This window comes from Haliotis rufescens, unplaced genomic scaffold, assembly GCF_023055435.1.
Source record: "Haliotis rufescens isolate VD_foot unplaced genomic scaffold, xgHalRufe1.0.p SCAF_16, whole genome shotgun sequence".
Classification (NCBI taxonomy): domain Eukaryota; kingdom Metazoa; phylum Mollusca; class Gastropoda; order Lepetellida; family Haliotidae; genus Haliotis; species Haliotis rufescens.
This window is the reverse complement of record NW_025963846.1, coordinates 31,317,420-31,343,668: the sequence shown is the minus strand read 5'-3', so window position 1 is coordinate 31,343,668 and position 26,249 is coordinate 31,317,420. Positions and strand designations below refer to the sequence as shown.

The 26,249-nt window shown below is 42.9% G+C and overlaps 1 protein-coding gene across 2 annotated transcripts; it reads left to right on the top strand.

The window, feature by feature from the left end:
- Positions 1-12,233: 12,233 nt before the first annotated feature.
- Positions 12,234-21,428, top strand: LOC124113480 (amidase-like). Of its 2 annotated transcripts, XM_046473838.2 has the most exons (9): positions 12,234-12,707; positions 14,035-14,207; positions 14,341-14,480; positions 16,071-16,271; positions 16,487-16,561; positions 18,913-19,072; positions 19,515-19,577; positions 20,139-20,426; positions 21,018-21,428. In XM_046473838.2, exons 2-9 carry the CDS (start codon positions 14,129-14,131, stop codon positions 21,209-21,211), a joined length of 1,200 nt encoding a protein of 399 aa, XP_046329794.1. In that variant the 5' UTR covers positions 12,234-12,707; positions 14,035-14,128; the 3' UTR covers positions 21,212-21,428. The 2 variants fall into 2 exon arrangements, with proteins under 2 accessions (XP_046329794.1, XP_046329795.1); XM_046473839.2 differs by lacking the exons at positions 12,234-12,707; positions 14,341-14,480 and having other exon boundaries at positions 14,120-14,207.
- The last annotated feature ends 4,821 nt before the right edge of the window (positions 21,429-26,249 follow it).

The following is a 26,249-nucleotide window of genomic DNA, read 5'->3' as shown; positions in this document are numbered from 1 at the left end:
TGAACAAAGTTTACTTTTGAGAGGAAGATGTTTAGTAAGTTATTCCCCATAGATGTAGCTTGGCCTCGCAGACGATTTGGGTGGTGGTTGGTTTGTTGTTTGACTGTGTATGTGATTTGTTTGTTTATTGTTTAACGCCGCACTCAGCAATATTCCAGCTATATAACGGCGGTCTGTAAATAATCGAGTCTGGACCAGACATCCAGTGATTAATATTATGAGCATCAATCCACGCATTTGGGATCGATGACATGCATCAACCAAGTCAGCGAGCCAAAGCACAGGATCCCGTTAGTCGCCTCTTACGACAAGCATAGTCGCCTTTTACGGCAAGCATAGGTTGCTGAAGACCTATTCTACCCCGGATTTCACGGGTCCTCGCAGAAGAACGCAGTGGCCGAACGATCGCATCCCAAAGTGGGAGAAATATGACAACCAGTATTAAAAGAAAAGGTACAGATGAAGGGGTTTGTGAGAATAAATTTAACCCACCTGTTCGTGAAATGGACTTGTCTGACATTTCCGAGGTCGGATTCAATTAGGGAGTCATCATTATTAAAAGTTGTGTAAATATGTTCAAAGCTTGTACATTTTAACAACATCCCTGAAGAGGCTGTACATCAGGTTGATATCTCAAATGAGAAATACACGACGGGTGGAAGTGTTTACTCATGGTTTATTCTCCCTGCAGTGTTTTATTGTACGAGAAACAACTCACACTCGTCGTTTATTACTTAAATAGGAGACACAGTCCTGACAATGTGTGTGTACACGTGCATACTCAAAGTTTAAAAAAAATAACTCTCAGGCAGTATACCGATATAAACATAAGACGTCACGCACGGCGACACATTGACCGTTAAGTATTGCCTATAAAACGGGCCTATAAAAAGACTATTACATATGAAGGTAAGCCTCAATAGTTATGGCAATGTCAAGGTCAATATAGCTTGATTGTATTACTGCCAATTTTGATTGTGCGTATGTTTTAAAGAATAGAATCGATGAAAATACAAATCAGACTTTGATTGAAGACTTGAAGAATCTAACAACATACATTGCATTAAGTATAAGTAATATATATTACAAAATATAGTCCAAAAATAGTTGAACACAACCACGAACTTCTATAAACACCTGAACTTATAAACAGGTCATGAACATGTCTATACTAGATTCTGTACAAAATAGTTTGTTCCCACTGAAAAAGGCGTCAGAAACATCACCATCATATGTGATCATATCTACATCATTTGTTGCAAAATGAACTTCGTATAAGTGACATATCAAACACTGCAACATATTCGGCCAGAGTGTTAATGGAGAAAGACTCTGCCCAAAACACGCATCAGGTCTATCAACTCTAAAATCTGGATACATGATCATACCTCCTTTGTACTGGATTCAAAAGCTTCATAAAAAATCAAACAAAGAGAGATATATTGCTGGGTCCAGCAAATGTACCACCAAATCCTTGTTTCAAATCCTTAATCCTCATGACAATCAAAGAAAGATTTTCTTTATATTTACAGAGCGTATTTAAGCCAAGTGAATTTAATACCATATTGTTTCTCAAAAAACAAAAATCCTTTTAGCAATCTCAGAAAGGAACTCATTTTATTTTGTTAAGTTATTTGTCATCTATATAACACCACCATTTCACATGACAAAGGTAAATGAACAAGCTTCTTATCTGGATCCAGGAAGTACACAGAGATAAAGTCGGAATCGCACAAATGAGATTTCTTGTGAATATTGAAAGGATTTTGTCGTTTGTTTATTCATTTACATACGACCTGAATAAGCCATGAGACCTCTGCAGGACAAGAAGCCGCGAAGGAGAATTAACATTTACTATCCAGCATCACAGCGACTTCCTGGTTGCAGCATTGGAGGAACCTTGGTTTCTGTATGACCATGGAAAGGGATTTGTCGCTTTTCTTTATATTACTACAGCAGGCTGACTATCCGTGTACCATAACACGATACGTGGCAGTTCGACAGTGATTTGATTGGTAATTAAAGTTAAAATGCTTGTGAGAGTCAGCCTGGCATGTTGGCTGACTAACATCTTCAAGGTGCCACGTGGACATGGATGTAGTTGTACCATTATGTTGTTTGTTGTTTGTTGTTTAACGCCTTGTACCATAATGTAGTTGCCTTAATTTCACGAAATAAAATGCTGTGGATGCACGTGTTCTCCTGTGGTTGAAGAACTGATATTCCAAACCTATTCAACCCCGAGAAAATGCATTTTATTAAATACTGGTGAAGTTGTCATAACATGGAGAAACATATCTACATATACGCAGGTGTCATGCAAATATCAAAAATAAATAAATAAAAGCGTGTTTTCCACACACACAATCCAAACATACAAGATACAAGATTTTTTATTGCGCAAACGTTCCAAGTAGAAACGGAGACAATATTCTATATACTATATAAACAGATACATAAGAAGTTAGGATAACACCACAAAGGATCAATACTAAATATTACATTATGACCCTGGGTTATCTATAAGTACTTCAGACTGATTTGAAGTTGTTTCCATGATAGCAGATAATTTCTGTGTCCCCTGGGCCATTTTTTGACAAAAGAGGACCAATTATTTCTGTCATTTTATGGCTTTCAAAATATTGATTTTTAAAAAAAATATGTAAGCATTTTCTTGAGTTTTCGAAAACAAAATCCTTTCAAATGGAAAGCTCATAATCGGGTCTTATAAAATAAAGAACGGCGTAACTATTGAAGCCGGACTAATTGAATCCAACTGCTGTTTTGATAATACTTCCATTCGCATATTGTTTACACGCCATCAGAGTTGAAGCACAGGTGTCTAATGTCACGTGTTTCTGTGACAGATGTGTACGTGGTGACCCCAGTATGGACAAACACATGCCCCTTGAAATATGTGGAGAAATGCCAGCAATGACTTGTATGTTTTCACATACATTTCGTGTTGATGTCAGTTATGAAAACATGCAGGTTCGCCACGAGTTGGCACTAACGCGTGTACATAGAAGAACTATGTTGATACATGTCAGCAAATCACGATGCAGTATTGATTTCAGAAATAGGGGTAAACGGGTTCGCTGGTTTTCATCCAATGGGGATGGAGGGAGTGAGGGACGTAGTTCAGATGCATCAGGAAATCAAACCGGTTCCTCCGCTTGACAACACAACCATTCCACTTTGTAGTCGACTCCTTAGTGCGTTGTAACATTGTACGGGGGCACGGGTGGCCCAGTCGTCAAGCCGCAGGGATTCGCTGTGCAGAGTTGCGTACCTTGGGTACGCCAGAAACCTATGATTCTAGGTTCGAATCCCGGTTCGCCCCGATTATGTTTCTGGGTTTGTCAGCACCATACCCGTGCTCGTGGGTTTCTCCGAAGTGGTAAACGTCTGAGACCTGCATCACTTCGGGCTTTCCTCCCACATTTAGCTGACACGCTGTGATATAACTGGAATACTCACTCACTAACATTTCACATTCTGTGTGTATGTGGAGTACATACTGTGATTCATAATAAAGAGTGTTTACAAATTATGTAATTTTTAAAGAAACCGATTCAATGCAAAATGCAGACTGTATATGTGAGTAGGTGTTTATAACACCGGGCACTCTATACGATATCAATCTATTCTCTACACAACTCTTGGACAAGGATTAAAGAGCTAAAGAGAGCGACTGAAGGTTGTCATACTCATTCAACAATATTCCAACTAAATCGCGGCGGCCTGTAAAGATCTGGGTCTGAACCACAAGCTATACCACATAGGCATGCAGACATCTGGACCTGAAAACAATGCTTCATTACGGCGGCCTGTAAAGATCTGGACCTGAAACACAAGCTATACCACATAGGCATGCAGACATCTGGACCTGAAAACAATGCTTCATTACAGCTGCCTGTAAATATCTGGACCTGAATGACAATTTACATCACGTAAAGACTTGTAAAGATCTGGACCTGAATGACAATTTACATCACGTAAAGACCTGTAAATATCTGGACCTGAATGACAATTCACGTCACGTAAAGACCTGTAAATATCTGGACCTGAATGACAATTTACATCACGTAAAGCCCTGTAAATATCTGGGCCGGTCAACCAGGACACACCTGATTGTTAACAGTCTTCGCTCATGGGGGCAAGAAATGAGTGGGGGGAACTATTCTTGTCCGTTATCCCCATAATACTAAATACTAAAACGAATCGTGTATTTCAATTAATGGGAACATATCACGATTCCGCTATTTCAGCTGTATGGAAGAATTACCTGACATGATGATGGCAGTACACAAGAGGGCGGTGATGCGGGGCATGCTGACTCGCCTACAGCCACTGCACCAAGTACAGCATGGCTAGAATGCCATCCTTAACCCACGTGGTATACCGTCATCAAAAGCTGGAAGACAACACAACTCATCACGTGATGTCCGGCAAGTCAGCTGTAGTGAGTGAGTGAGTATGGTTTTACGCCGCTTTTAGCAATATTCCAGCAATATCACGGCGAGTGACACCAAAAATGGGCTTCACACATTGTACCCATGTCGGGAATCGAACATCGGCATGACGAGCGAACGCTTTAACCACTAAGCTACCCGACCGCCCCTGTCCCAACACTGATGCTATAGAGTGATCAGTTTTCTTAACTATCTCATTTCACAAATGTGGATGATTAACAAAATACAACTACTATTATACTTGTCCTGTAGTATCTTAGCCCTCAGACACCGTACTGTCCTGTAGTATCTTAGCCCTCAGACACCGTACTGTCCTGTAGTATCTTAGCCCTCAAACCCAGTACTGTCCTGTTGTATCTTAGCCCTCAGACACCGTACTGTCCTGTAGTATCTTAGCCTTCAGACACCGTACTGTCCTGTAGTATCTTAGCCCTCAGACATCGTACTGTCCTGTAGTATCTTAACCCTCAGACACCGTACTGTCCTGTAGTATCTTAGCCTTCAGACACCGTACTGTCCTGTAGTATCTTAGCCTTCAGACACCGTACTGTCCTGTAGTATCTTAGCCCTCAGACATCGTACTGTCCTGTAGTATCTTAACCCTCAGACACCGTACTGTCCTGTAGTATCTTAGCCTTCAGACACCGTACTGTCCTGTAGTATCTTAGCCCTCAGACACCGTACTGTACTGTAGTATCTTAGCCCTCAGACACCGTACTGTCCTGTAGTATCTTAGCCTTCAGACACCGTACTGTCCTGTAGTATCTTAGCCCTCAGACACCGTACGGTCCTGTAGTATCTTAGCCTTCAGACACCGTACTGTCCTGTAGTATCTTAGCCTTCAGACACCGTACTGTCCTGTAGTATCTTAACCCTCAGACACCGTACTGTCCTGTAGTATCATAGCCCTTAGACCACGTACTGTCCTGTAGTATCATAGCCCTTAGACACCGTACTGTCCTGTAGTATCTTAACCCTCAGACACCGTACTGTCCTGTAGTATCTTAGCCTTCAGACACCGTACTGTCCTGTAGTATCTTAGCCCTCAGACACCGTACTGTCCTGTAGTATCTTAACCTTCAGACACCGTACTGTCCTGTAGTATCTTAGCCCTCAGACCCCGTACTGTCCTGTAGTATCTTAGCCCTCAGACCCCGTACTGTCCTGTAGTATCTTAGCCCTCAGACCCCGTACTGCCCTGTAGTATCTTAGCCCTCAGACCCCGTACTGCCCTGTAGTATCTTAACCCTCAGACCCCGTACTTTCCTGTAGTATCTTAGCCCTCAGACCCCGTACTGCCCTGTAGTATCTTAGCCCTCAGACCCCGTACTGCCCTGTCGTATCTTAGCCCTCAGACCCCGTACTGTCCTGTAGTATCTTAGCCCTCAGACCCCGTACTGTCCTGTAGTATCTTAGCCCTCAGACCCCGTACTGCCCTGTAGTATCTTAGCCCTCAGACACCGTACTGCCCTGTAGTATCTTAACCCTCAGACCCCGTACTTTCCTGTAGTATCTTAACCCTCAGACCCCGTACTGCCCTGTAGTATCTTAGCCCTCAGACCCCGTACTGCCCTGTCGTATCTTAGCCCTCAGACCCCGTACTGTCCTGTAGTATCTTAGCCCTCAGACCCCCTACCGTCCTATAGTATCTTAGCCCTCAGACCCCGTACTGTCCTGTAGTATCTTAGCCCTCAGACCCCCTACTGCCCTGTAGTATCTTAGCCCTCAGACCCCGTACTGTCCTGTAGTATCTTAGCCCTCAGACCCCGTACTGTCCTGTAGTAGCTTAGCCCTCAGACCACGTACATGTATGTAGTTTCGTGGCAATACTAATCGTCATCGTAAGCCCCTTAGAAAACATTAAAGACGTCAACCAATTGTTCAAATGACGGAGTGTTATCAGTAGGTGACTTCACGAACAATGATGTATGGCGTGATATCCCGACAATGAAGCAATGCCATGTGGTATCGCTTGAACTGAGAAGTGGAAATATCGGAAAGTTATGACACTGCAGTTATTAAATCTACAAAAGGTGGCAATCACAGAACCGGTCAAAGATTTTCAGTGAAGCCATTGATTGGCTTCCGTGGTTGATAGAAGTTACAAACATTTGCATACATTTGACTATGTATACCACATGTGTACCTGCTGGCGAAAGTTTAAGCCCCAACGTTGTACTAGTGGGGACAATATGGTACCGACAGAAAATAGTAAACGATGGTTTTAGCTGTAACCCCACATACGTTCATGAGGTATTACCAAATCGCGTTAAACGTTCCCGTGTTCCCTCTTCAAAGTACAGGTACCGCCTCCGTTGTCTTGTGGTCGAGCGTCCGCCCGGAGAGCGGAAGGTCCGGGGTTCGATCCCCGGCCGCGTCATACCACGTTAAAATATGGCACTTGTTGTAACCCTGTCTGGCGCTCGGCATTAAGGGGCTAAAACAAGGACTGGTCGGTTCGGAGTCAGTATACAGTGTCTGAGTGGGTATTCATGTTAAACTGCGGCATGGTGTCTCAGTTGGCTAGGACTATAAATCGGCATCAGTCCGGACTAGTACAAGCAGCCCCACACACGCGTGCATGCTCGTCGCTATATAAGTGCAATAATCTTGGACGCGACGTAAAACCCAATTTCACCTCACCTCACCTCAAAGTACAGTATCGGATAAAGGGTTTCTCTCTTTACTAAACGCTAATTCCCGCTGCGGTGGTGATCGCATGATATAACGCACCGTACGGAGACTGCGTGTAGTGGCGTTTGTCAATCTCGGCACTGTCTCTTGTATGCAAGATCAGACGCAACACATTACGAAGCTATTTGTTATTGCCTGCATATCGCCATTTCGTCACAGTTGAGGCCATATCCTGTGTTGACGACACCAATGTAGTCGTTGTTGACGACGTTGTCGACTCAATATGACACGTCGAACAGGACGTCTTGCTCGTAGACCTGCTGCTTGTAAACGGTATTTGGCATGCAGTTGAGGAGACTGGTCGTCCTGTCACGTAGGTGGCGCAGTCGGATGTAGCAATCTTGGGCAGGGGTGGTTGCTCTTAGTCGTCCCGACCTTGGCCGATCACGTGTTGAACCATGCTTTTGAAACCAATCCCATGGCCTCGAGGTGGTGGTGGGCGCTACATTGAAAACCCTGGCTACAGCTGATCGGGATTCCCCTGCCTGCAAGCGGTCTACGATCTTGTTTCTTTGCACTTCTGTTAATCTTGACATGTTGTTGAACTGTCACTGTTCGATTGACGCAGATGCCAGGCAATCAAAAACCCTGCACTTTTTTTGCACGTGCAGTACATGCAGCTTCATTGCCATTGTGTTAATGCACTTGGTGTGTTTTTCCGAATCATACGTGTTTCCCTACTAATGGATTGCATTTCTTTGTTGTGATCATTTTTTTCCGTGAGATTTGTCACCGACACTATTACCTCTTTATTTTGGACCTCTTGATCCTCTAATTTCGCTTTTATGGCCACAAATATGCGTATTGCGTTTCTATTTTTAAAAGTATAATTTATAATTATATGAATGTTTTTGTCAGTTTTATAAACAACGAAATATCCCCTCCTGTCAATAGAAGCAAGACCAAACATTGAGACCTCATATTCACTCCGACACACCATCACCTGCCCTACATCCCCGATCCCTACGCAGCCAAAACCGTCTGACCTTCACCTTGAAACATTCAGCAATGGCGGAGGCAACAGGTAGGTGGTATCACGGCTCTTCCAGCTTCTAGAGTTTCCGTAGCGCTGTTACATGCATAAGCATATAGTTTGATAAACCACCACAACGACCGCTGAATTCTTTTCTTGGCGCAGTATTAATTACATGTGTATTGTATTTTCCCACTCATTCAAATCACTTGAAACAGCGTTATACATGTATGTTTAATATGCACACGTTACAGGGGTTTTATACAGCTAGGTGTTTAGATATGGATGTGTATTGACAGGGCATATACTGTACGGCAACTATTATAATCAATATTATAGTGTGCTTATAGCCATATAATTAGTACGAAATTTAGACGCTTACTATTTATCAACAAATGACTGATACTCATCACATCCTAATTATCTGCTCCATGTTTAATCGGTCTCCGATTCAATAGGTAGACATAAAGAGTTTAGGTATGACGTGTTATACGACCTTGTAATTATCTGTCCAGATCTGCGCCCCTTTGATCGATTGATTAATTGTTGCTAACGCTGCATTCCAGTTATATGGAAAATTGTAAATAATCGAGCCTGGACCAGAAAGTCCAGTGATCGACACTATGAGCATCGATCAACGCAATTTGTATATGATGACATACAATCAATCATGTCAGCGATCTTGACCGCCCAATCCATGTTGTCCCCTCGGGGGCACGGGTGGCCAGTCGTCTAAGGCGCCGCGATTCGCTATGCAGAGTTGCGTCCCTTGGGCACGCCAGAAACCTATGATTGTGGGTTCGAATCCCGGTTCGCCCCAATTATGTTTCTAGGTTTGCGGGCACCATACCCGTGCTCGTGGGTTTCACCGAAGTGGTAAACGTCTTAGACCTGCATCACTTCGGGCTTTCCTCCCACATTAAGCTGACACGCCGTGATATAACTGGAATACTCAGTCTGTTAAAAGCGGCGTTGAACCCAACTCACTCACTCACTCACTGTTGTCCCCTCACACGACAAGCAAATGTTGCTGGGAACCATTTTAACCCGGAATCCCTACGGGATATGTGCCTTTTAAGTGCTCGAAAATTTTGGAATCAAACGTCTACGACCTGTCTGAGCTTCACGCTGTATATATCACTGAAATACCACTCCATTAGGTCAGTTTTTTGAAATGGATGAAAATGAATATAATGAAATTATATTTATTTTAAAAGTTACACAGATAAATGCTTTTTGGGGTGAAAAAGAGTGTGTCCACCAACGAAACGTTACCAGTTATCTTCTTCTTCAGTCAAAATATTATGTGTATAAATGTGAAATTATTGAAACGATTTGTACTTTTCCTGCTACATTAAGGAGCTAGAGTTTCATGTACAAATTATAAACAAACATCAGGAAATGGGCCATGTAACGATAGAGTGAATATCAGAATCTCTGCCCCAGTAATGTCCACTAAGCCTGCACATACTACGACCCGTTAGACAAGCCACGTTGTCCTGAGAGTCTGTTGTAAAATCGTGCCACCTTAAGTGAAATACATTCTGCAAAAAAAGAAATACCACTCCAAACCCTGTACGACCCACTTTTCCCGCAAGACCACAGTGACTGGTAACTGACCCGGCTGTGTGGAGACTGACCTTCCCGTGACCGCTTGACCGCTTGCCCGTATGCCTCAGTGACCATAGCCCCTGCACCTTGGCCACTCATGGAGGGGTGGGTGAGGTGAAATTGGGTTTTACGTCGCGTCCAAGATTATTGCACTTATATAGCGACGTGTATGCACGTGTGTGTGTGTGTGGCTGTTGTACTAGTGCGGACTGATGCCGATTTATAGTGCTAGCCCACTGAGATACCATGCCGCAGTTTAACATGAATACTCCACTCAGACACAGTATATTGACTCCCAGCCGACCAGTCCTTGTTTTAGCCCCTTAATGCCGAGCGCCAGACAGGGTAACAACAAGTACCATCTTTTAACGTCTTTTGGTATGACGCGGCAGGGGATCGATCCCCGGACCTTCTGCTCTCCGGGCGGACGCTCTACCACTAGACCACGGAGGCGGTCCATGGAGGGATAGCATACATACGTACAGGAATGTTGTTATACAATCGTCTGTCAACTTAGGAGAGTGTTTCAAGCGGGGCGTTAGTTTGTTTATGTTAACTCCATATGACGAAATGAGACGTTGCGAATGCCTTTCCAATCCCATTCGAGTGGTAATTGAGGTGACGAGTGATGAATGGCCAAATGACAAATAAACCGAAATAAATTCAGTGTTCGTTATATCCGAATCTGCCTGGTTTGCATATACTGTCGATACGTGGCCTCCAGATTCGTCTATGCACACAAAACCATTGTACCCAACGAATCCTATATATTTAGTTAGTCTTCTCAACTATCTCCAAGTCCTATTTCTGTTAGCTACAGCAGGATCTGCTAAATATGTTTTTAGCAGCGATCCAGATCAACTGTGAATGGTATGTGTTATTCAAAGAGTTTCACCGCGTGTATTTCCTAAAAACACGTTTCCACCTCACAGTTCAACTGTTCAACTTGATCATTCTTCTTCTGCTTTATGACATTATCATGTTCATGTAGAGATTATTAGACGTAGCTATTTGCAGCTTTGTGGTCCAGTAGAGGTGTGACCTTTCTGGGTGAAGGTCAGCATGTGATTGTGCACCTTTGTCCCTGGGGCAGTTCGACAATCTATGTGAAAAGTATTTGACTTGTGAGTGAGTGAGTGAGTCCAAGATTATTGCACTTATATAGCGACGTACATGCACGAGCGTGTGTGTGGCTGCTTGTACTTGTCCGGACTGATGCCGATTTATAGTGCTAGCTCACTGAGATACCATGCCGCAGTTAAACATGAATACCCCACTAAGACACAGTATACTGACTCCGAGCCGACCAGTCCTTGTTTTAGCCCTTTAACGCCGAGCGCTAGTCAGGGTAAAAACAAGTACCATCTTTTAACGTCTCTTCGTATGACGCGGCAGGGGATTGAACCCCGGACCTTCCGCTCCCCGGGCGGACGCTCTACCTCTGACCACGGAGGCGGTCGAGTGAGTAAGTGGGTGAGTGAGTTATTTTTTATTCTCACGTCGGTAATATTGCAGCCATATCGTGACTATATTAATGGTACACATATCTAGACTTTAAAACCTGTACACAAAGGACAGCAAAACAACAAGATTATTACAAACGTAGATTTGGACTTTTCATGACAATACAAACAAAAATGGGCTCGAGATCACCAGCAACCAAAGTTTGGCCACCAGTCTAGGGTAACTGACACTGTGATTCCGCAGACTGTTAGCATAAGTGTCTGACATGCGTTAACATGTCTGACGAAACAGGACGTATATGTCTTGTGAGTGAGTGAGTGACTTGGATTAAAGGCAGCTTTGAGTGAGAGAGTTGGGTTTAACGCCGTGTCGGACATTATTCCAGTTATATCATGGTGTGACAGCTTAATTTGGCAGAGCCGGAGTGATACATTCTCAGACATGATGTCATGCTTGCCGTAAATGGCGACTATGCTTGTCGTAAGATCGGGTGGTCTGGCTTGCTGACTTGGTTGATGCATGTCATCGTATCCCAATTGCGTGGATCTACGGCGCCTTAGACGAATGGGACACCGTGCACCCCACATGTGTTATGATGTTTGTTGATCTTATTCACTTTGTTTGTTTGTTTTACACCAAACTCAATATTCCAGCTCTTATTTTCTACTATCTTCCTACAGACTTATTCCACTCCCCGGCCGTCTGCTGTCCGTCTGTCGAGGAGCTTCAGCAACTATCTGAGGACCTCAGACTGAAATGTTCCACAGAGGAACTGGAAGCCAACTGTCGATCATCAAACACGTGCTTGATAGTGTCACAAAAGTGTTTGGGGGCACGGGTGGCCCAGTCGTGTAAGGTGCCGCGATTCGCTGTGCAGAGTTGCGTCCCTTAGGCAAGCCGGAAACCTACGATTGTGGGTTCGAATCCCAGTTCGCCCTGATTATGTTTCTAGGTTTGTCAGCACCATGCCCGTGCTCGTGGGTTTCACCGAAGCGGTAAATATCTGAGACCTGCACCACCTAAGAGGCGATGAAAGGTATCAGGTGGTCAGGCTCGGTGATGCAGGTCATCGTATCCCACTCACGTGGATCGATGCGCACGATATCAATCACTGGACTGTCTCGTCAAGACTAATTTTGTATAGACCATTATACCTGGAATATGCAGTGAGGCGTTAAACAGCAAACAAATAAAGTAGTGTGACGTTGAATAACATACAATTATATACATGTTATGTCAACCTCTCTTAACGTCAATGTTGACAGCTGTTAACGAGACTTCAGTCTCCACATGGGGATAGTATTGCCTCTGTTGCGTTAAGTGTTAACTTCTCACTAATATTCATCACTTTGTTTCTTTGAAGGTCAGTTCAAGGTTACAGCTGATGGGTTAACGAGGATATGCCAACTACAGGAACCTTCACTTCCGGTAAATTATCCTCGAACCCCGGGCTACAAACCGGCTCAGGCTGACAATCCCTATAATGCGTGGTAAGTGATCTCCCTTGTAGAGTGATCTCCCTTGTACATTGGTCACCCAAGCTCCTCACAGCGATAGTACGTTCCCGGAGCTCTCTATACTATACCGAGAGTGAAAACGAGGGTGTCACGCGCTGGGAAGGAGCTTGTTGATCACCCTTGCAGACACTGAAGGAAGTCGTCGCGTAATCTCAGTTATAATATTTGTTTGTTTTAAGTCGTAATAACAGGCGTCGCTTCAGCCTATTCACACAGGGGCGGTGGGGTAGCCAAGTGGTCAAAGTGTTCACACGTCACGCCGAAGATCCGGATTCGTTTTCCCACAATGTGTGAAGTCCATTTCTGGTTATCCCGTCGTAATATTGCTGGAATATTCATGAAAGCGGCGTAAAACAATCCTCACTTTGTTATTCCCAGAACTGAGATATTGTGGGCATACACCTTCTCAGATGCATGTACATCACTATATGAAAGACGTACATGTGACATGTGATCACCTGACCTACCCAAGTTTGCGGGTCACGACGACGAATGTATTTATATTCTTAAATATATAATATGTACCTTTAATTTAACAACAATGTATTTTTAAAATTTTGTATGCATAAAAAGATAACATTTTCCTAATTTTATTTTAGAAAAATGTATTTATATTCATTTTACAATAACGATTTTACTTATTTCCGTAAATATACTGAGGGGCATAAGAGACTATACCTCTCAGCTGTTTTTATCATAAGTTTGAGTGAGTGAGTGAGTGAATTGGGTTTAACGCCGCTTTTAACAGTATTCCAGTTATATCACGGCGTATCATAAATTTGAAGTTCAAATGAAAATATTTAAGTGAGAGAGATTACATAAAACATGAACTGTATTTGCACTTAATCAGCACTTAAAGATTACTTCTACGTGGTTCTTTTTAAAAAATATAGTTTCATATAAAGTTTTTTAGAAATTATAAAACAATGGCATAATATACAACTGCTGATTGATATAGAAATCTTTTCTTTGAAAATCAATAACTTACAACATTTTAAACACGGTGGGGTCATGTGGTTTTAAATTCATTTCTAACGACAGTCTTGAACCAGTATATTTTTACCCAAAATAACCCACCCACTGACTACTTTTTGATGGTGAAAGAGGCATAATCAATTTTACCAACAGTTCTTTCAAGTTTCCCCTCAGTTTACATGACAAGTACCTTTCATTTTGAAGTGCAGGATTTCCTTTTGACAAATAGGTCACATGGTGATACCGTATGAAATCCATGACGCCGATACCCTTTGTTTCATCAAAAAAGCACTCTCTGCATTTCGTATATTAAACATGTATGTAGGTATCGTCGTTGTGATATCAAAGGCGCCGACAAGGGCAAGCTGGCAGGTAAAACAGTCGGCATCAAGGACTGCGTCGCTGTGGCTGGAGTCCCCATGGGCGTCGGTGCAGCTCTCATGGAAGGGTACACACCTGAGTTCGATGCCACTTTGGTAACACGGATCCTCGATGCAGGTAAAGGAATAGGAACCACATTAACACTATAATAGAAAACGTCAACGCCAGATAAAAAGGACAGTCAGTCTCGATTAACCACGATTATCTCACGAAACTTGAAGCAACTTGACCATGCAACATTTCCCAACAGGGGGTCGTATCATTGGCAAAACGTCCGTTGAGAACCAGTGCGTCAGCGGAAGTAGCTTCACGTGCGCGAGTGGCCCTGTCAGGAACCCGTATGATGAGACCAGGACTACAGGCGGGTCAAGCGGCGGAAGTGCAGCACTGGTGTGTACAGTTGAACAGCATCCTGGGATACGTCTTCCCGAGACAAGGGAGATAACTGACTATAAAGTCCAATTTTCACCCTTGACGAACTAGGCCAGAGTGTCATGGCTCGAACGCAGCGCCACTATTGGCTATCACGAGCTATGCCCCTTCTTTGTACTTCCTATTGACCAATTAGATTCCACCTACAAACAAGATGGCGGTGCCCAGTGAAGACGATCTGATAAAGTTAATCACAGGAACGTTTGTCATGCCCTGCCTCACGGACATCCATCGCGAGTGGATCGTAACACGGCACTGGAGCTAGTTGATTAAATACACGAAACGATTCAGAAAATATCTGTAGACGGCCACTTGACAAAGACATGTTTTGCAAATCCTGCAATGGACAGAAAAATGCACGAAAATCGCATCGTTCTTTACGAACAGGATGGTACTTTTGTCACGCGATTTCGATTAGACTATACATAGACTCGTTTGTCCAGACAAGATATGACTCCGAAATTTCAGCCTAGTTCGGCAAGGATGGAAACCGGACTTTTATAGTAAGTTATCTCCCTTGCCTGGGGGACGATGCTTGGATACAGAGCTCCGCCTTTAATTGACGAATGTGGAAAACATGTTATTTCGTCACTTCAAAGTGTTCATGAATTGAACAATAGTTCTAACGTGGACAGCCCGACTAGGTTACTAGGGAGTCGTATCACTAGGGCTCCTATACCTGAAACCTGAGCAATGCATATTATATTCCGTCGTGGCGCTAAGCTCTCTTTGTGATGTTAAACCCGAAAGGAATACGCAGAGGATATTTCACTAAGCACATGATTAAATTATTTTATTACAAATTTAAATCCTTCAAACGTAAATTCTCCCTACCTAGCACCGACGGACGTATCACCACCCCTTGTATTTGCGACTTAAAAAGTAGTTCTGTGTTTGCAAAATCTGGAACAATTATTCACAAAAGTAACAAAAACTATTTGAGGTCACTAATATTCTTTATTAAACATTTGGATATGATTATATAGAAAAATCACCTACAACACAAATATTCTAGAAATCTACGAGCACGCTGTTGTTACCTAGTTGTTAAGTACCAAAAATGGCGCTTTGCGAAACGAAACGAGTTAATTCCGAAATCAACAGTTTATTTCGAAACATTTACAAGAGAAAAACAAATGACAAGAAGCGATATTAATTCCATTTATGATCATCTGTCATTAATTTGCCTTGTCAATGTGGAACTAACGGAGAAAGGAAGTCAACAGTTTGTGTTTAAGGGAGGTAACTCTTGTATGACAATAGTTCCTTGAAATGTTATGGTCACTGCAGTGAAACATCAAGTGGTATGTTCACTGCAATGAAAATATCACTTTTCTGAACTTCAGGAAACCATGTTCTCGCTTCTTTGTTGTGTATTAGTGTGTGTGTTTTGTCGTGACATTATTTTTGCATCACTACGAATTAATAGCTCTCGGATTTCTTTGTCGGAACAATATGTTGTTCATGAAGATGGAGATTTTACGAGCGCTTCAGGAGTGTCCGGTTTCAATATGTATCACTCAGAACCATGTGTTCATCTCCCGACAGGTGTCTAAGGGCCTTGTTGACCTCGCCATAGGAGGAGACCAGGGCGGCTCCATCCGGATACCAGCCAGCTGGTGTGGCATTGTGGGATTGAAGCCCACATATGGACTGGTACCTTACACCGGAGCCATGTCTCTCGAGACGACGCTGGACCATCTTGGACCAATGACAAGAACTGTCGAAGACAACGCCTTATTGCTAGAGGTGGGCGGGATTCGTATAATCTTACAACCTATCATAAGAAAACGCCCAAACAATATATATAAAGAATTAATTGGCGAATGCACGGCTACTACGGTCCTCATATTTCATGGTAATACACGGGATCCGAAGAGAAAACATGTAAATTCTCAGCATTTTCGTTGACTAGCCTGAAGTTGTCATGGAGAAAGTAACGTTTTTTATACCTGTAATTGTAGGTGATAGCGGGATATGATGGAGGTAGGGACCCCAGACAGCCAGTCGGCCTCAAAGTCCCTCCCTACAGCGACCAGGTGAGTGTGTTGTCGGTCGGCCTCAAAGTCCCGCCCTACAGCGACCAGGTGAGTGTGTTGTCAGTCGGCCTCAAAGTCCCTCCCTACAGCGACCAGGTGAGTGTGTTGTCGGTCGGCCTCAAAGTCCCACCCAACAGCGACCAGGTGAGTGTGTTGTCGGTCGGCCTCAAAGTCCCTCCCTACAGCGACCAGGTGAGTGTGTTGTCGGTCGGCCTCAAAGTCCCGCCCAACAGCGACCAGGTGAGTATGTTGTCGGTCGGCCTCAAAGTCACACCCTACAGTGAGCATGAGAGTGTGTTGTTGGTCGGCCTCAAAGTCCCGCCCTACAGCGACCAGGTGAGTGTGGTGTCGGTCGGCCTCAAAGTCACGCCCTACAGCCACCAGGTGAGTGTGTTGTCGGTCTGCCTCAAAGTCCCGCCTACAGCGACCAGGTCAGAGTGTTGTCGGTTGGCCTCAAAGTCCCACCATTCAGTGACCCGGAGAGTGTGATGTCAGTCGGCCTCAAAGTCCCGCCCTACAGCGACCAGGTGAGTGTGTTGTCGGTCAGCCTCAAAGTCCCGCCCTACAGCGACCAGGTGAGTGTGTTGTCGGTCGGCCTCAAAGACCCGCCCTACAGCGACCAGGTTAGTGTGTTGTCGGTCAGCCTCAAAGTCCCTCCCTACAGCGACCAGGTGAGTGTGTTGTCGGTCGGCCTCAAAGTCCCGCCCTACAGCGACCAGGTTAGTGTGTTGTCGGTCAGCCTCAAAGTCCCTCCCTACAGCGACCAGGTTAGTGTGTTGTCGGTCGGCCTCAAAGTCCCGCCCTACAGCGACCAGGTGAGTGTGTTGTCGGTCGGCCTCAAAGTCCCGCCCTACAGCGACCAGGTTAGTGTGTTGTCGGTCGGCCTCAAAGTCCCGCCCTACAGCGACCAGGTTAGTGTGTTGTCGGTCGGCCTCAAAGTCCTGCTCTACAGCGACCAGGTTAGTGTGTTGTCGGTCGGCCTCAAAGTCCCGCCCTACAGCGACCAGGTTAGTGTGTTGTCGGTCGGCCTCAAAGTCCCGCCCTACAGCGACCAGGTAAGTGTGTTGCCGGTCGGCCTCAGGAGATACAGTTTGGGGATGGTAAATATCAGGTATTAGGAATAAACACTGTGTTGAGCGAGCCTTTGAGCTTTGAGTGCATAGCAATTATTTCTAATAGAGCCTATTACCATTCCAAAACAGAGGCGCTATAATCATATAATGTCATATAAAATACGTAAGGTAAGTGACCAGTTACTCGAACAGTAACAATAGTCAATATTGTTCCAACAGAAGCTTGTTTTTTCCACAGTGGCGTAACTATATATATAAGCAAAAAGAAAATTGCCTACACGTGAAGTTTTCACTTCTGTCCTTGATCGCCTTTTGCGGCAAACCACTGGTCAACTCGCTAGAGTAATTGTCCTTCGTAAAAGGGAAACTACTCTAGCTATTAGACGACTCGCTTGTTTGGAATATGTCTGGCCTGCCATAATGGTATGAAACAGCGACTAAACGAAAAAAGGTAAAATGTCGGACATATTGCGGCCAAAAGCAAAATATATCAAACCAGAAGTCTGTAAGTACAGATATGGAAACGGATGCAGCCACCGTCCTTGCTATTGCTTCGCAATGAACGTCTCTAGACTCGAGGGGACACAGGTTACCCAGTCGTCTAAGGTGCCGCGATTTGCTGTGCAGAATCGCATCCCTTGGGCACGCTAGAAACCTATGATTGTGGGTTCGAATTCCCGTTCGCCCCGATTATGTTTCTAGGTTTGTCAGCACCATGCCGTACTCGTTGATTCCATCGAAGTGGTAAACGTCTGAGACCTGCATCACTTCAGGCTTTCCTCCCACATTAAGTTGACACGCCGTGATATGACTGGAATACTGTTAAAAGCGGCGTTAAACACAACTCACTCACTCACTTACTCTAGTCTCGAGTATCTGGATACACTCACCTAACGAAACATTGTGTTCCCCAATGCTGACATTAGCCACATCTATACCACGTTGGGCTCTCCCATAGTGATACGACTATCGGTACTCCTAATCATAATCTTAGAGAGGCTTAAGTGTTGATATGTGGCATGGGTGCCAATATACAAATCAACCTTAGCGCTATGACTGCCGTAAGTCCATGTTAAGGTATGGGGGTAACGATCACCTTAGCGCCAAGATCGCTTTTTACAACATCACCCTGATCCACAATACAACATCCAGATTGTTCGAATCACAACGTTGTAGTTACGATCGACGATAGGTCTGACAGACCCATGCCTTATCAGTTCACGGGATGGGATATTGCTGAAATGTTGACTTCAGTGTCATGTTTATTCTCAATACAAGGTAAATGCGAGCATCTCCGGCAAGAAGATCGGCGTGCTGAAGGAAGGGTTTGACGTGTGCACGGAGCCTGACGTCGTGGAGATAGTGAGGAGAGAAACGGATAGACTGAAGGAAGCAGGGGCGGAGGTGGAGGAGGTATCACTGCCCATACATCGGGATGGTAAGGCGGCGGTGGAGTAGTCTTGTGGTTAAAGCGTTCACTCGTCACGCCGAAGACCCATGATCGATTCCCCACATGGGTTAAATTTGTGAAGCCAATTGCTGGTGTCCCTCACCGTGATATTGCTGGAATATTGTTAAAAGCAGCGTGAAACCAAACTCACTCACAAACCCTGGATGGTAACACCACGTTCATAGAATGCTGACAGTATCGTAATTATTGCATTTTCTTTCCATATAACTATAGGTTCATCGCGATGTAAAGTAAAACTGACGAATAGTCCAGACTAATTGTTCACTTCCGGATTGGTGTCTGGTCAGTATCACGAGATTACCTTCATATTTAATTATGACCTGTCCGTTCCTCAGAGGCAGACGGCCATGCAGGTCTCCAATACGGACAAACACTTTGCCGCTCACACGTCTTACATGCAATCTTTCAGGTCCTGCCATCTGGAACGCTATCTGTCTGCAAGGCGCCTACAATTGCATGGTGAAGGGCAATGGTATATATTGTTTGATATTCATGTATTAATGTATGTATAGCATGTATGCTTCATATATATAAAGAGATATTGTTTGCACTCATTAATGGACCACCCATGGCGTGCCAGGTGTAAATAGGAAATTAGGTGCCACATACCTTCCTAACACAGTTGTCATGTGAAGATTCCGGGATAGAATAGGTCTCCAGCAACCATGCTTATCGTAAAAGGCGACTACGCTTATCGTGGGAAGCGACTAACGGGATCGGGTGGCCAGGCACGCTGCCTTTGTTGATGCATTCCAGCGTATCCAAAGTGCATGGATCCATGGGCACGATGTTAATCACGAGATTGTCTGGTCCAGACTCTATTCATAACATCAGTTAAACTGGTTTCTTTACAACGGTAAACTGTTTCCACTTTTAATTTCGTATCAATCTTCTGAGATGGGCTTTACGTTCACATCTTGCAATATGATAAGAAAGAGGGAAGTGTGCATTTATGGCGTCAATTAAGGTACATCAGTTTTCTGTAACAGTCACAATCGTCCCACTAAGGAAATATATGATTCCTTGTTTCCAGGAACTGGCTTCTTCTGGAAAGGATTCTACCCAATATCGATGCAGGAGGCCGCTTATCGGGGTTTCGCTGCTCGGCCCCACGATATGTCAGTTGTCATGAAGACAGTATCTCTCATCTCGGAGTATATCAACAGAAATTATCAGAATAAGTTCTATGCCAAGGGGCAGAACCTCAACATGATGCTCACGTCTGAGTACGACCGTGTTCTTGAAAAGTATGACGTCATTGTAATGCCCACCTTACCATACAAGGCATCGAAACTACCCGGAAAAGACGCAACTCCTGCAGGTAAATCATTGACGTAATTCAGCAAGGAACTGCAGATGCAGGTGTCCATCATTCACGCGTTCCCATTCTGTTCGTAATGACACACTAATTGGGCTACAGTGCGACCTGTAAGAAAAGTTCATGTAGTCAAATGGGCAAACACTATCTGTCCTAATCAACCTTAAACTCTCTCTTCCAAATACGAAAATATTCACCGAAATTAATCTTTAGTTATCGATTCCAAGTCAAAAACCGGTACCGATTCCATGCATGCGACCGATGCCGATAGCGGTTTAAACATTCTATTTACAATCATCAACAATATATAACCAAACAGCGTAGATCTATTATAAACAATGGAAACAATATCCTTGTCACTCTATCGAAACTAACATATTTTTCAACGAATGGAGAAATACACATAAATACACAAAAACGAACTGTCATAGTCAGCTTGTAGCACACAAGTTCGTTGGACCATGACATTTTACTGTCCCTGTTTTGGGTTCACAACAGATAGTTCCTTTAATGGTTAAGGAAGTTACAATTACTTTTGGCCGCTGTTGAAATTTGAAGGGATTATCTCTTTCAACGGATGACATTCATTTCCAGAGTTGCTGAAAGTCAGCCTCTCCATGATCCCCAACACCTCGCCATTTGACTGCACCGGCCATCCTGCTCTCTCCATCAACGCCGGCTTCAGCGACGGACTTCCGGTTGGGATGATGATTGTTGGTCGCCATTTTGACGAGACTACAATCTACCAGGTGGCGAGAGCCTACGAGAAAATACGAGACAAACAGTGACAATGACCCAGCTTACATACGATATATATAGAAAACATGGTGGACACTATTATGAGTCACAGCGCGGCATAGAACAGTGTTCGTTCTTTGTTTGGTTTACATTTATTGCCTTTTCACACTGCAATGATAAAGGAAGTGAGTTGTTTTAATGTCACTTTATGTGCAATTTAGCTACCTATATGTATGTGTTGTGGAAATAAAATTGGTTTAAATTGTATAGAGTTAATATCACGCCTTATTTGTTGGTTGTATCGGAAAGGTAAAATGATCATTAACCGTACCCTTGTAATAACTGCAGTGGTAAAGGTTTACCCCTTACCCCGAAAGCCCATGGGTACGGTTGGTGACATCAAAAGGGCGACTCTGCTTGTCGAAAGAGGCGACTAACGGGATCGGGTGGTCAGACTCGCTGACTTGGTTGATGCATGTCATCGATTCCAATTGCGTGGATCGATGTTCATGATGTCAATCACTGGATTGTCTGGTCCAGACTCGATTATTTACAGACCGCCGTCATATAGCTGGAATATTGCTAAGTGCGGCGTTAAAGAACAAACCAACCAACCAACCAATCATAGTCAAAGTGTAGGGAAAAGGGACGCATGGTGACTTGAATGCAGCTCTGCTCACTTGAAGCATGCTATGTTACGTACCTGTATATCAAAATTGTTTATTCATTGCAAACTGAAAGGCCATAGCCCCATACTTCAAAGTTTTTACAAGATTTTAGTTTGGTTTGGTTTGAATTGCATACATTTTTGTAGTAAATACAAATCCCATAAAAACCCAGAACCAGTTTTGGATAGCACTCCTATTAAAGTTGTAAAGAGAAGCCAAGTTCTTAGTCATTATTTTTTACCACCATCTGACCTTTTCACCTCACATAAAATATTTGAAAAATATATACCGGAAGGCCCTTGATCTTCTGAAAGTCGTTTCAAATTTCAAGTGGGGAGGGGATCAGAAAACCCTCCTCCAACTGTACAGAGCACTTATCCGCTCTAAACTTGACTATGGCTCCATCATCTGTGGTGGAGCCTGTAAAAGTAATTTAAAACTATTAGATAGTATTCATCATCAAAGACTGAGGCTTTGCCTTGGAGGATTCAAAACATCACCTGTCCAAAGTCTGTATGTGGAGGCTGATGAGCCATCGCTTAATCAACGTCGGATCAATCTCGCATTACAATATCTTACAAAACTGTATTCAAATCAAAGTAATCCTGCATATGATTTCGTTTTTCATCCTCTCTGTGATGTCATATACCATAAAAAGCAGTCCCTTATTCCTCCACTCGGTCTACGAACCTGCTATTTCTGCTGCTTATATTGATCTTAAAACTATAGCTCCAACTCAGCTTTTGAGTTGTTACAGCCAGAGGTTGACCTGTCATTAACTTAACTTAAGAAATCCGAAACCAACCAACTATTTTACCAACAAGAGGGCGGTCGGGTAGCCTGGTGGTTAAAGCGTTCGCTCGTCACGCCGAAGACCCGGGTTCGATTCCCGACATGGGTACAATGTGTGAAGCCCATTTCTGGTTTCCCCCGCCGTGATATTGCTGGAATATTGCTAAAAGCGGCGTAAAACCATACTCACTCACTCAATCACTCACTCACTCACTCACTCACTCACTCACTCACTCACTCACTCACTCACTCACTCACTCACTCACTCACTCACTCACTAATTCACTCACTCACTCACTCACTCACTCACTCTACCAACAAGAAATTAATCAGTTGCGGAACACATATAAAACTTACAAAACTATATTCACAGATGGATCCAAGAATGGTGACACGGTTGCCAGCGCCACTGTCATTGGATCCAGGACTATGTCTTCACGACCCCCAGATCATAGTTCAATTTTCACAGCCGAATCCCATGCCATTTTAACAGCTCTAAAATATATTGGTAAACAATCTAAGCATAAGCAATTTGTATTTTTTTCAGACTTTCTTTCGTGTCTTCAGGCTATCAAAAATATATCATATAAACATCTACTTTTAATCCAAATTATTGAATTATATAATAAACTTGCTACTGGCCAATTTGACATCGTCTTTTGTTGGTTACTCAGCCACGTTGGAATCATTGGTAACATAATGGCTGATGCTGCTACTAAAGAAGCACTCAACAAATCTGTGACACCACTTCTCATTCCTTACAGTGATTACAAACCTGTTACATCAGAGTTCGTATGCAAAAGGAGTGGGACACGCAAGTAGGTATCAATACATTACATCAAATTAAACCAACTATCGGGTAAAGGTGAGGATCTTCCGTTCTGCATCTCTTGTGATGAGAGAATCACCGTCAAACATGTCCTGCTTGATTGTGTTGTTGTTTCCATCACAAGGGATAAATATTTCAAGGTTTCATCAATAAAGGATCTTTTTACTACGATTAGTTCTCATTTAATTATTGATTTTTTAAAAGAAATAAAATTGTATCATACGTTTTGTTAATATGTTTTGTATAAATAAATAGCTTTTTAGAACTGGTAGAATTATGATCTATCGGAGATTGTCAATGGCAAGATCCTCGAAGGGGGTTAAAGTACTGTAAAATTATTGTCCCCCTGAAAGGATATCGTTAGTCCCTGTCATTCAAAGAATATTTACTTCTACTACGCTTTTAGACGTAGAATGTTGGTCATTTTAATTGTGCCTAAAACTTAGAACAATCGCCAGCGACTGAAGGGATGGTGTAAATCCTGCTGGGGTCCATGTAGGTAGCAAAGGCACTGTAAGTCCCCATGGACCCTAGTATGGTGATCTACCTTCAGTGGATGGCGATCAACAGCACATTTGTATCGTGTACTGTTATGTATGGTGTTATATTTTTATGATTATCTGCTCGTTTTAAATCAAATCTGTGACAAATCTAGTTATTTTACTGTCCTTCGACGACAGGTTTTTATACTATCTACATATATTTAATTTGTATATAGTACTTATTCTTGTCACGATATAGCTGAAATAATGCCGATGTGACGTTAAACTTTAACTCACTCACTCACTCATGTGTCAAACTCAAAATATGCTTTCGATATGAATTTGGAAGAACACTTTGATGGAAAACCTTTCATTCGTTATCAGCAGTCCTCTCGCGTCCTCCATTTCCTCATCACAACGCTATCCTTGAAATAATAGCAAACTGGAACCCTTGTCAGCTTCTTCTAAAGAGAATAATGTAAAATAATGCTAATGTAAATAGAGCTGACTTGATGAAAGATGTGACGTTAGCCGTTGCAACGATTACAACATACATGTCCGCTCCTTGTTCAAGCATGAATAGACAGGAAATGATATGTAACGATTCTCTGTGTACAAATTACATGTTTAGATGATATCAGTTCTTCGTTCTGAGGTTAGAGGTGTCACGATAAATCGAAATATCGATATATTGCTATTGGTAAGCACTTAAAGTCAACAAATCGATTGTTAAATCAGTTTTCGATCAATAGTATCGATTTCAGTTAGGAATATCGATAGTTTCGATTGTATTTACCATATCATGCGATTGGGTCACCGAAACACTCACCAACTCAGCCGAGTGAGGATTAGAGTTAACTGTCCTTGATGCTTAGCAACCGGTCTTTCTTATAGTAAAATGGCGGAGGGTGACACACAGGAGCTCGATATTGCTCTTTGTAAAAATATACGCCCCCTATACTACATAAAAGACTTTTATGTAGTATAGTGGTCGTATATTTTTACAAAGAGCAATATCGAGTTGACTTTGATGTAGTATAGGGGTCGTATATTTTTACAAAGAGCAATATCGAGTTCCTGTGCTAGATATATACCAGAGAGGATTTAACCAGTTAAGAATATGTGGAATAAAATATTTGACAGTCACTACTTTATACTTGAAGTAGTAAATGATGATAATTTTCTTTAAAAAAAAGCATACTTACCATGTGAAATAGTTTTCAGATGCCATTCTGTGTTTTCAGTGAAGTTGACAGTGAAAAGCAAACGTATTTCGAAATTCCCGCATTTTATATGTTGTTTAGGCGAAATTATTTTCGACTAATCAGATAACTCGTTGCTATTTAAGCCCGTTTCAGTAAAATACTTCCGCTAACGAAAAGATCAGGGTCACCCGACTCGCGAGTTTACAAGGTATTTTCTCATTAAAAAAACAGAAAACAAGACAGGTTCATGTACTTGGATAAATTATTTAGGTCCTTTGAGAATATCTATCACGATAATATCCGCTGACAAAAAGGTTAAAGGTAGGAATCGTATTTATTCCTTGATGATGTAGTGATCCTAGGTTTCCGGAGGTCTTCGGAAAGGTTCGAGTAGGTCGTCCCGTGGCTGACCGCGGGAGACCCCACTTTCAGCAGTGTTGTCAGCCATCGTTGTTAGTAAACCAGGTCGAGTACCCAGATCAATGCAGTATTGAATATTAGACTGACTTGACGAACTGACAGCCCTTGTACGTGAGTAGAAAACAAGGTTTGTGAAACCGAGATATCGTTTTCACAACAATGTAAACAAACATTCCATTATGGTGGGTGACGCTCCTTGTCTTTTATGTAGTATAGGGGGCGTATATTTTTACAAAGAGCAATATCGAGTTCCTGTGTATAAGATGTATTCGTAAGCAATGTGTCACCTTCCTTTAGATGGTGAACACTAGATCTTGAACCTTTCCCTTCAACTTTTTGCACCATATTCCAAACTTTGGACATAGGAGTTCTTGAATTAATTTTAGATACATAGGTTTGACAAGATTGGCTTTTAGTTTGCCTAAATATGCGATGGGCTTTACCATTTGATATCTTAAATGTGTTTAAATTATGATCCGTAGGCTGTTTGCAGAAATATTTTTTCTGCCTTCTTCCTTGCTTTTCTAGCTTGTTTACAGTCATCAGTGTACCATGGTTTCCGTATATGTGGATTTGTAGAGGATTTTGGAATACATTGACCAGCAATTTTTGTTATATCATCAGAATACAATTGAATAGGGTCAGTAACATTAACAAATAAATCGGCTTTTAGTGTGCTTCTGCATAACGTT